The sequence below is a fragment of the Triticum dicoccoides genome, chromosome 5A, assembly GCF_002162155.2.
Source record: "Triticum dicoccoides isolate Atlit2015 ecotype Zavitan chromosome 5A, WEW_v2.0, whole genome shotgun sequence".
In the NCBI taxonomy this organism is placed as follows: domain Eukaryota; kingdom Viridiplantae; phylum Streptophyta; class Magnoliopsida; order Poales; family Poaceae; genus Triticum; species Triticum dicoccoides.
In genome coordinates, this window is record NC_041388.1 from 279816053 (window position 1) to 279828629 (window position 12577).

General features: G+C 42.0%; 1 protein-coding gene across 1 annotated transcript; it reads right to left on the reverse strand.

The window, feature by feature from the left end:
- Positions 1-1216: 1216 nt before the first annotated feature.
- On the reverse strand, positions 1217-3602 carry LOC119297215 (dof zinc finger protein 3-like). The gene is made up of 2 exons (XM_037575088.1): positions 3329-3602; positions 1217-2460 (listed from the first exon to the last, which is right to left on the reverse strand). The coding sequence occupies exon 2, from the start codon at positions 2458-2460 to the stop codon at positions 1468-1470; it is 993 nt and encodes a 330-aa protein (XP_037430985.1). The 5' UTR covers positions 3329-3602; the 3' UTR covers positions 1217-1467.
- Between the last annotated feature and the right edge of the window lie 8975 nt (positions 3603-12577).

The following is a 12577-nucleotide window of genomic DNA, read 5'->3' on the forward strand; positions in this document are numbered from 1 at the left end:
TCCAAAACCAACTAGGGGTGGCACTAGATGCACTTACAAGAACTCACCCTGAAAGAGTGAGTCCCTCCCAAAGAGGCTCGTCTTAATGATAGAGATGCTAGCTAAGCACCCTGTTGAGCTTTTGAAAAGAATACCCTAACAAACATGCATGCAAATGTGAAAGAACAAACAAGATCATTGTAAGCTTACCAAAAATTTTCCTAGGGAATCAAACAATATAGCTCATGAATAAGCACGATTAGCACAAGTCGCTCCTCCAAAATTATTTGAAAGATGAGTGCACCTTATCAACCTTTTTTGATGAATTAAAAACTCTTTTGCTTTAAGAGTGTGTGAGATGGAGAATATCTTGTTAATAATTTATGAGCCAATCTCTGTTACCCACAAAAAAGACAACCTCTGTTGTATAATTAGCTCCATAATGGCTAGTATTGCTTTAAACGAGAAGTGTGATGCACCTTGAAAGAGTGAGTACCTCCCAAAGAGGCGAACCTTGATGATGGAAATGCTAACAGAGCAACCTTTCAAGTTTTCTAAATAGAAATATGCTAATAGATCATGCGTGCAAATGTGGAAGAACCACTATTCAAGATATATTCCGATAAATTGGTTGATTTATCGCTTACTGTTGTCTGACCGATAAGATAAATTGACGGATATATTAGCAGATATGGCGATAAATCAGTCGATATGTCGATAAACTGGCCGATTTACCCTTTATATTGGGTCGACCGATAAGTTCCTGATAAGCGATATCCCCAACATTGGGAAGAACCAACAAAACCTTCGTAAGCCTATCATTATCATCTTAAGAAAACAAATGGTATAGCTCATGGATTAGCTCGATCGACAAGAGTCACAAGACCCTAGCTTTATTGTGAGCCAAAACTGCCTAAAAGAAGAAAAATGCTTGAAAATTGTTTGATGATAAACCATCTAATTCTATTGTACCCTCTTTGGTGGACGATGTAACAATCTCACAATGTTAATAGAAGGTTGAATTTAATTAAATAAAACCTCCCTTTCAAGAATGGGAAAGATCTGTTTAATAATTAATGAGATATATGTTATAACCCACAAAAGACCATCATGGCTAGTGTTTCTACAAATGAGGTTTCGGATGCTGAAATACAATCCATGGCACAATGTTTGGATCAGTGGGTAAACTAACTTAACTAAGAATAATGTGCATGCATTATCTACAACATCACCTAGATAAAGTTTAAACCATAAATCCTTCAATTATTAATGTCATGAAACAAACAATACTTAATCAAGCATCGCAAATGACACACATTGTCTGGATTTTCACTCAAATAAACAAAACAATCCCCACTTAAACGAAACATGAAAATGATGGAGCGAAATAAGTCAAGCAAGTAAAAAAAGAAGCGATGAAACTAGTAAGAAAATGATTGACCCACTTCTCCAATTCAATGACCTCCATTTCCCATTTTCTTCTTGCACTTACATCAGGGAGCTGCTGTTGAGGAGGCTCTGCCATGGGTTCGATCCTCCATTGTTGATCCAGTAGCAATCCCTCGATGACGCACCATTGTTGTCATCACCCCCACTGTTGTTATTGTTGTTGTTGTGTATATTGTTGTTGCCCATCGTCACATTGTTCCCAGTCCCAAGGTGATGCACGCCTCCTGATACAACACCAGCACCTCCACCATTGCCAACCTGTGGCTGCCATTGGAGCCCCATCACGCCCCCCGTACCATCATCTCCTTCCTCGCCAGTGCCCCCCTGAAATATTGAAGCAGTTGCAGCACCTATTCCATTTCCACCAACCACGAGATCACCATGTTGCTGCATCGGACCTGGAATGCCAAATGACGCCACTGGCGGCGTCATCAGCATCCCAATGCCTGATCCAGTGGCAGGCCCACCATAGTAGTAGCCATTGTTCTGACTGAGGCTGCCATCAAGAAGCCCTCCTGCGCCCCCTCTCAACACGTCTAGAAATGACGTTGTCCCACCAGGGGACATCACTGCCGTCGTGTTGGACGATGACGATGACCCAAAGGCGGTCAGGGAAAGGCTGCTTGGAATCTCAAAACCAGCAGACATAAACGTTGGGAGGATGTTGGCAAAGTTCATCCCTGTGCAGGTTGAGGGCGGCATGACAGCCGTGGGTTCCGACGAGGAGGCCACGCCGAGCTTGTGGGCGTCGGAGGTCCCCGGGCGCTTGGGCTTGCGGCAGCCACCACCGATGGGGACGTTGCGGAGGGAGCCACCATGGGTCCAGTAGCGGCGGCAGGCCTTGCAGAAGTAGCGGGGCTGAGACATACTATAGTTGTTGTAGTAGCAGAACTTGGTGTTGCCAGACTTGCACCGAGGGCATTCCACCTTCTGCTCTGGCTTCGGCCGAGGCTTCTTCTCCGCCGCCGCTGTCGCCTCCCCCACCATCTGACCGGCCTTGCTCTTGGAGTTTGACGGAAACACTTCCTCCATCTGCAACACATGTGTACACACATATCGAATTAAATAAAGTTAAATTGTTAATCCCAAGGAGTGAGACATGTAGAATCATTGGTTAACTCAAAATGTCATGTAGAATCAGGTCTGAAATTCTCAAATCCACAGAACAGATTCAATTAATCAACTACAACTCTAAGCGCCCATTCTTTTGGGCAGCTTAAAAATAAGCTTCCTTTCCCCATACTCACTAGTATTAGGATTCCTTGAAAGTCTAATCCCAGGATCTCCTAGTTACCTAACCAGGCAGGTAAGAAACCAAGACAAAATAAATAAAATCTTGGGTACAAAGTAGTGAATCCAACATGGATAAAAGAGAACTGCAAAATCTGATCCAACTTTTCATAAATCAAAGCAAAAAAGTAAAACTTTGTATACAAAACTAGTAAATCTGGCATGCATCCATGGATCAGTGCCTATTGAATGTGGTAACGGCTGTGTGCATGAACCGATGCAGAGCCTGGAAATATCCCCTTTTCAAAACAGAAACATACAATCGCCCCCTCTATTGTTCTAGCTACGAGCGGTTTGCTAAAATTGATACGACAACATCAAAATTACACAAACCAAACAAGGTAGGTCATGAATTAATTACGAATTCTTCAAAATCAAGATCTAGATACGTGCATGTACACAGGAACACGCAAACAACAGAAATATTTTTTGGAATAGCCCGTGGTTAGATCTACAACAGGTATTAAAGTGAAGATCGCTAGCTAGCACATCTTGCGGCGAGCGATACTGCGGGATATTATCTAGAAAAAGTCGCATGCACGAGGAAGAAGAAGAAGCTGGACAAGGGAGAAATAGTAAGTGATATAGATCAAAGGAAGAAGAAGCTCACCAGGTGAACGAAGGGTAGTATGGAGTATAGGTGTTCTTTGGTCTAGTGCTATGGGATAGGGTAAACTTGCCCACCTTTTTATACCCGTAAGGCTAGCCAGATGTTTAAACACTACCGCAGAATGAGCAAGCCAGATATAGGGTCAAATTAATAGAGGGTGTGTTCATGTGAGTGATGAACTGTGTATAGCCAGTAGCACTGGTAAGACAGAAACGGCTGTAGAGCTCTTGGCCTGTTGTCCCTGGAAGACAAAACGGCTAGAGGTGACGCACACACTAGAGAGAGAGAAGGACGGATGGCTTGCAAGCCTTGGGTTGGAAATAGAAAAGAGAGAGAAAGACGAGCCTAATGCCGGGGCTCTTGTGCTGCAAGCTTCTCCATCCTTCCTCCTTCTGTTGCTTGTCTGAGCTTGGGGCCAACAGCAAAACATGGGGCCGGCCGGCCGTGCATACGTATGTGTATATTATCTTTGGCGTGCTATACACACACAGATGGATGGATGCACTCTACGGGTCTATGACATGCATGGACCACACAACCTTCACACCTGTCTCATGAGATAGCATGGGTATAAACAGCACACCAGGTCTCATCCAGTGCAAATCTTCATCGCCACTCTTCCTTTCCTTCCATTGTATATCTTGCTATCTTGTCAGTGACCGCAGCTAAAAAACATGGTGTAGGCATGCCACATTCACGTGTCATAGCCCGTGGTGGAGTGGTTGTGTGCATGGACGTATGCATAGGCCAAGGTGAACTCTTTTATGGCATATCATTTTAGATTAAAATATCCATTTAAAAAAATCTTGGGCTAGAACTCCATCATCTCCATTTCCGCAATTAATACCACCAATCAAATCATCGACCATCTCTATCTTTTCCTTTCCATGTATAGTACTCCCATTTCATTAATTCTCCACCGTCAAATCAATATTTGTATTTCCTCACAAAAAAGAATAGACATTTGTATAGTAACTTGGTAACGCTTGTTTCGAAAAAGTCATGGCAAATATCTGACATAATGAACTGGATGTTTGTCCTGTGCACTCGATTTGTAGTTAAATAAAATACCCCTATTTGTGTTGCACTATATTTGCAATATGGTTAATCATATGATTTTTCCTACCACCACCTCTTTAGTGAGGTTTGAATTTTCTGTAACAATGAAACAAACCATTGTCACCAAAGTCCATAGAGTAGTTTGTATTTAAATGACCACAAAATATCACAAAGCAACACAATCTAGATGTTTGAAATTATAATCTACTACCCCCTAGAAAAGATGATGATTGCCCTTCTTGTAGATAGAAAATGTTGACTACTATTGATCCATGGGACTATAAAAATAGGGAGCCAACCAAAAGTCAAGTATCATTGTGAGATACCTTTTTAAATCAACATGACAACCTCTCTACTATTGGCCGCCTCAGCCTGGAAAAAATATGGTAGTTGTAATCTTTCCATATCCATAACTCCCCTCCCTACACGCTTGTGACAACTTTTGACTTCTCACATGATGAGGTGTATATCATGTTCCTACCTTGAGAGACCAAATAAAAGATGCACCATGGAGATGCCAACATATAGAAAAGATGGACCAAACAAGTGTCAAAAAATAGGGGATGAGGGACGGAGCAATACTACTATTCATTTTTACTATACACATGTGCTTCAAAGTAGCACCTAATTTTAGCTGATATCATAAACTGCTTCAAAGTATCACTACTTTATTTCATAGATACAATGTTTGTTAGCATCCCAGGTCGAGCTTCCTACCTCCATCCCATGTGCAAATGTTTCCTTCACTCGTTGGACACATCACTATAATCACAGAGCCCACCACATCCCAAAAGACAAGACTGAAGGGAAGGTGGCACTGATATGTCTCAAATGTATCAATAATTTTTATTGTTAAATTCTATTATATTATCACTTTTGTATGCTTTATATGCCTTTTTATATTATTTTTCTAGACTAACCTATTAATTTAGTGGCCAGTGCGTGTTCCTACTTTTTTCATGTTTTTGGTTTTGCAAAAAATCCATGCCTACAGAGGTCCAAACGTGGTGAAAATTTACGAGGAATTTATATGGAAAATATGCAACAATAGAAGCTTCGGGAGGGAGCTAGAAGTGCGATGTGGGATGCACAAGCCTAGGTGACACGGCGCTAGGGGCACGCCATGCAGGCTTATGGGAGCCACGCAGCTCCGTTTGACCTAATTCCAAGCCTATAAATTCTGTGATTTCCTGAAACCCTCATAAGTGAACCGGAAAGAATTTTATCCCCACTACAAGCCGCTGTTCCAAAGCAATCCCATCTGGAGCCCTGTTCTGATACTTTGTCGGAGGGGGGGAATCATTGGGAAGGCCATCTTCATCAACCTTGTTGCTTCCATGATGATGTGTGACTAGTTCCCTTAGGACCTACGAGTCCATAGCAGTAGCTAGATGGCTTTCTCTCTCTTTTGATCTTTAATATAATGATCTTCTCTAAGATCAATATGATGTAATTGCTACTTGTGATAGGCGTTGGGATTTCCCCGAAGAGGAAGGGTGATGTAGTATAGTAGCAGAACATATTCCCCTCAGTAGAGAACCAAGATCTAGTGAACTAGTAAGAGATTCAGGCAAACAATTATCAACAATACCCGCACACACACACACATATTTGCACGCAACGCGGGCAAGAGGGTTGTCAATCCCCTTATTCTCGTTAATTCCAAGGATTAATTCTGATAGTGGTAGATAGATAAATTGCAAAACTGAATAAAAGTAAATAAATTGTAACAAGGTATTTTAAGGTTTTGGCAACATGATGTGAATGAACCCAAGGGGCATAGCTTTCACTAGAGGCATTTCTCTCAAGAACATAACAACGGTGGGTACACAAATTACTGTTGGGCAATTGATAGAAAAGAGCATAGTTATGATGTTATTCATGGCATGATCAGTACACATGCCTTACGTTCATGACAAATAGACTGAAACGATTCTACATCTTGTACTATTACTCCACTTTGAGAGCGCTTCTATGCTTGCCTCTCTAGGTATTAATTTCATAACTAACAATGTAATGCTTTAAGCATGATGACATAATGTAGACAAAGTACGACCAATCAATATGATCGAACCCCATCATTTTACCCTTAGTAAACAAATACAGATACATGCATCTCTAGCCCTTATGTCATGAGGTGAGGACACCGCAAGATTGAACCTACCACAAAGCACCTCTCCTACTAAACATAAATCAAACTAGTTGGCCAAACTAAACTGGTAGATCAGAGATAAATACAAAGTTATAACAATCACACATAATAAAGTTTAGAAAAGACTCGGTTACTTTCAATGAATAATCTGATCATAAACCCACAATTCATCGGATCCCAACAAACGCACCGCTAAAAGATTACATTGAATCGATCTCCGAAGAGAACATTGTACTGAAGATCAAAGAGGGAGAGAGAGAGAGAGAGAGAGAGCCATATAGCTATTGCTATGGACCCGCAGGTCCCGTGGAGAACTACTCATGCATCATCGGAGAGTCATCAAGGTAGATGTAGAGTCCCTCCATGATTGATTCCCCCTCTGGCAGAGTACCGACGGAGGCCTCCAGATGGGATCATGCCAGAACAAAGGCTTGCGGCGGTAGAATAATTGTTTCGGGTTTTGCTTTGGTGGTTTTTGGATTTTATGGAATTTACAGCCTCGGAATTAGGTCAGATGGAGTTACGAGGGGCCCACAAGCCTGGGTGGCGTGCCCCCACCTAAGCTTGTGGCTCTCTCATGCATCGTTTGATCCCCCCAAAGCTTCTAGGTTCCGTTCTGGTCTAGAAAACATCAACATAAAGTATCATCGTGTTTGGACTTTGTTTGGTATGGGTTTTCTGCGAAACAATAAAATAGGCAAAAACAGAAACTGGCACTAGGCTAATAGGTTAGTTCCCAAAAATGATATAAAATTTCATATAAAGCATACAAGATTGATAATATAATAGCATGAAATAATAAAAAAATTATAGATACGTTGGAGACGAATGAGTAATATTTTGTGGTGTGTTTGTTGGGATCCAATGAATTGTTTGTTCATTATTAGATTATTTTATGAGCGATTTTCGACTCTCTTGAAGTTTCTCTCTTGTGTAATTTTATAGAGATTTCTATTTATGTGCCCTCGGTTCCTTAGTTCTACTTAGTTTGGCATGGCAGCAAACATTCCTGACTTTTCCCCTCTATCACTCGGCCCATTCTCAAGATTGCCAAACACAGCCTCGTCACCGGGTCAAAGTAGTTTACCGCTACCTAGCATAGTTACTGATGAGTGGGACTCGGGCTCTAATACGTCTACGTCGTATCTACCTTTCCTAATGCCTTTGCTCTTGTTTTGGACTCTAATATTCATGATTTGAATGAAACTTGCTCGGACTGACATTGTTTTCACTAGAACTACCATGGTGTTGTTTTGTGCAGAAGTAGAAGTTCTCGGAATTGGCCAAAAATTTTTGGAGATTTTTTAAGGAATAAATGAAGAATATTGGAACCAAGATACACCTGAGGGGGCCACCCTGTGCCGACAAGGCACCAGGGCATGCCTACCCCCCAGGCGCGCCCTGGTGGGTGGTGGGGCCCTCGTGGCTCTGCTTACCGTAATCTGGATACTATAAATTCCTATTTCCCAACAAAAAATAGAGGAAGAAGTTTCATCGAGTTTCACGATACGGAGCCGTCACCACCTACTATTCTTCATCGGGAGGCTAGATCTGGAGTCCGTTCTGGGCTCTAGAGAGGGGGATTCGCCTTCATCGTCATCACCAACCATCCTCCATCACCAATTTCATGGTGCTCACCGTCGGGAGTGAGTAATATTTTCATAGGCTTGCTGAATGCTGATGGGTTGGATGAGATTCATCATGTAATTGAGTTAGTTTCGTTAGGGCTTGATCCCTAGTATCCACTATGTTCTGAGATTGACTTTGCTATGCTTAATGCTTGTCACTAAGGCGTGAGTGACATGATTTCAGATCTGAATTGTTTATGTTTTCACCAATATATTTGTGTTCTTGATCCTACCATGCAAGTTATACGCGCCTATTAGCTGTTATGATCCGCATACCCCAAGGTGACAATAATTGGGATTCTTTCCGGTGATTACCGTAGTTTGAGGAGTTCATGTATTCACTGTGTGCTAATGCTTTGTTCTAGTTCTCTATTAAAAGGAGGCCTTAATATCCCTTAGTTTCCTTATTAATATTTCACACTGAAACCACCATAGGGGGTGCCCCAGGTGCCCACAAGGCACTAGGGCGCGCCCTGGTGGGTGGTTGGCCCCACAGGGACCCCCTCACTTATCTTTTTAGACCAGTTCGTCTCCTACGTCCAGAAAAAACCACTCCAGCTCTATCTCTACCTCTCATGTTCTTTCTCCTAAATTTGGGATTTTCAATCTCTTTCCTCGGAGGTCCATTTGCAAAACTATTTTGGGGGATTGCTATTTGGTATGTGACTCCTCCATTGCTCTAATTAGTTTTTGCTCTAGTGGGTTATATTTTGCATAATTAGCTGCTCTTGGTGCTACTGAAAATGAGCTTGCATGTTGAATTCTTTGAGTCCCAAGTAGTTTGAATGCTTGAGATAGCCTCTAGACATCTATATGAGTAGTTACTATCAATCTTGTGACGTTTTGTTGACATCATTTTGTGGCCGAATTTTTTTAGAAATTCGTTTGTAGGAAAAATGAATATATTCCAGAGGAGTTCCTCAAAGCGGAATGCAAAGGGAGTCCTTGGTGAATCCTCGGACAATGACATCAACACCCCGCATAGGATGGAGGTCCGGCCATGCGAATGGCCGCACATTTCCTTGATGACAAAGTCGGACTCTACCAAGAGTTTGCGCAATTCATTGCAAATGCTGGACTTACCAACTTCCTCGCCAGATGAGTGTGACCAACACCACATCCTCACAAATTCTTTTGTGCAAAACTTTCATTTCCTGAATACGCTCGTACCCTCTGAGCTACGCTTTGATTTATATGTTGAGCATCACGAGATACAACTTATTGAATTTTGTGAGATATGCTTGATTCCCTCTATTGGGGAAATTAGAGAGCCTCAACTAGAGGATTTTGAGGGCTTCCTCCACACTTTAACTGTGGGTGAGGAAAGGGGTGTGTCGCATGCCCGTGCTACTAGCTTGCAGTTTCCTATTGTGCACTACTTTGCTTTATTCATAGGGAAATGCTTAGCTGCTACACAGAAAGGTGCTTTACTATGTGCTCCCGGCCTCGCCATTTTATGTCATGCACTTAACAATGATAACACTTATAGCATTGGTGCTATCGTTGCATGCCGCCTGCACACTAATAGGATGAAGGGGAAAATTCATGATGGTATTTATGCTACTCGCTTAGCGAGACATTTTAATGTTCATATACGCCCCCATGATTACTTGTTGCCCAGAGTTTAGTTTGATCATCGGGCGATGGAGGACCATCACTTTATTGTTGCTCATGTGCCTCCGCAACACATTTTTTATAACTTGGTTTTTAGCGAGGAAACTCATGATATTATTCCGTTGCCTACAATTGATTTTTTTGACACTCACGCCAGGAACGGATACGTCATCCTACCAGAGGACATCATTGCCTACCGGAACGCACATGCAACAGTAGAGGAGGAGCCCCAGGAGTGGGACGCTCAGGTGCCGCCACCTTAGCACTTTCACATGGGACCGGATGGCTACTATAGATGGTGATTACCATGTTGGGCGAAGTCCTAAGCTTGGGGGTACGTAATTCCTTCCAACATTACATTCATGTTCACACATTTCATTCCAGTTATCGGTGTTCATCCTTTTTCATTGTATAATCCATGTTAGTTTTATTTTCTCGCTTTCTTCTTGTGTGTTTGAAAAACTTTAAGAAAATACAAAAATATATCTTGCTTCTTTTTGGTTTTTCTATGTAGTTTAAATTAGTTGTAGTATTAAAATAAAACCCAACAAGATTTCTCATTTCTTCTTTTGCTTGTTGGGAGCTTTCCCGTGTAAATAGTTTTTCTCATTTTTTGTTTTTCTTTCTTTAATTTGCTTTCTTCAAGAAAAATCAAAAACTCCAAAAATATTTTAGTGTGTTTCTCTGAAATCCTTTTCTTCCGTTGAGTCGTCGCGAGGAAAAGACCATGATGAAAATGTTGATTGGGTCTCATATGCATTATTGTTGATCTGACAAAGAGCCCATATTACCTTGTCTTCTCCATGATATTTATGTTCATGGTGTTTAAATCCTACTCATGCTAGTATTAAATGTTAATTATTCATAATGCATGGTTATGACCATTTTCTCTCTCTAGTTGGTCACTTCTCAACCTATTTGCTAGCCTTCGCCTGTACTAAGCGGGAATACTGCTTGTGCATCAAAATCCTTAAACCAAAGTTATTCGAGATGAGTCCACTATATATCTACCTATATGCAGTATTACTCTGTCGTTCAAAGTAAATTTGCATGTTCCACCTCTAAATATTCAAATGAACATATGTTTTGTGTGCCCGTACCGCTCATGGAGTGACAGGGGCGGTCAGTATCTTCCATGCTAAGCCGGTTATCCTCATGATGAGTTTTTATTCCCTCATCCTTGCATGAGAGGGGCCGGTAATCGGGATGCCCTGTCCCATGATTAAAATTACAAATAATAAAACAAACTTGCCCGGACTATTATTGGTATGGTGGGCACTCAAGGATGCGGCTAGCCATGGCTTGTGTTTCTTGGTGGAGGGGGAGTAAACTTTACTTTTACCGCTTGGGAACCGCCGCTAATTTGTTTAGCATGGAAGATATTGAAAACTCTCAGTTGTAACATTGACTTGAAAGGTGTACCTCCCAAAATTATATTTATATCTGATTTAAGCTTTGAGCTCTCGCACCTCTGCAAATCCCTACTTCCCTCTGCGAATGGCCTATGAAAGCACAAGTGCTCCCTGGGTGATTTTTGCAATTAATGTCAACATAACTTTGTTGGACTAATAGTTTTATCTAGCATATTTTAGATAAGTTCGACAGTGGAGTGGCAAGGACAACAGGATGTGGAACCCTTTCAAATTGATAAGGACAAAGTTTGGCAAAACCTCAAGACTCTTCATTTCTATTAAGTGATCCAAGATCACATTGAGTCCATAGGAAAGCCAATACTATTAAAAGGGGATGAGGTGTTGCTTAATGGTCTACTTGCTCAAGAGCTTAGTGATATTGCTCCAAAACCCTCGACCACTTTATCCATCCAAATATATCAAAACCCTAACTCCAAAATCGGCCCGCTGATTCTTTCAATCCGGAGCCACCGAGTTCCCAGAAACCCTAACAATTCGGTCACACCGAGTTTATGCAATCGGTCTCACCGAGTTGGCTTGACAGATTTTCTGTTGCTTATTGCTTCACTTTGGTCCCATCGAGTTGATGCAATCGGCACCACCGAGATGATGTTTACCCTAAGCCCTAGCACATCGGTCCCACCGAGTTGTTCCAGTTGGTCCCACCGAGATTCCTAACATTCATATTTTTGAACAGAGTGGTGGCACCGAGTTTCCTATTCGGTGCCACCAAGATGAGTCAAAAGTGTGTAACAATTGGATTTTTGTGGATGCTATATATACCCTCCACCCCTTCTTCCTCATAGAGAAGATCCATCAGAACGTGCCTACACTTCCACCATCCATTTTCTGAGAGAGAGAACCACCTACTCATGTGTTGAGATCAAGAGATTTCATTCCAACCTTTCGAACCTTGATCTCTTGCCTTCCCCAAGTTGCTTTCCACTCAAATCTTTCTTCCACCGTAGCCAAATCTGTGAGAGAGAGTTGAGTGTTGGGGAGACTATCATTTGAAGCACAAGAGCAAGGAGTTCATAATCAACACACCATCTATTACCTTTTGGAGAGTGGTGTCTCCTAGATTGGTTAGGTGTCACTTGGGAGCCTCCGTTGTGATGTGGAGTTGGACCAAGAAGTTTGTAAGGGAAAGGAGATCGCCTACTTCGTGAAGATGTACCCGAGTGAGGCAAGTCCTTCATGGGTGATGGACATTGTGGGATAGACAAGGTTGCTTCTTCGTGGACCCTTCATGGATGGAGCCCTCCGTGGACTCACACAATCGTTACCCTTCGTGGGTTGAAGCCTCCTTCAATGTGGACGTATGATAGCACCACCTACTGTAACCACACCAAAATTCTCCGCATCTCCATTGCATTTGCACACT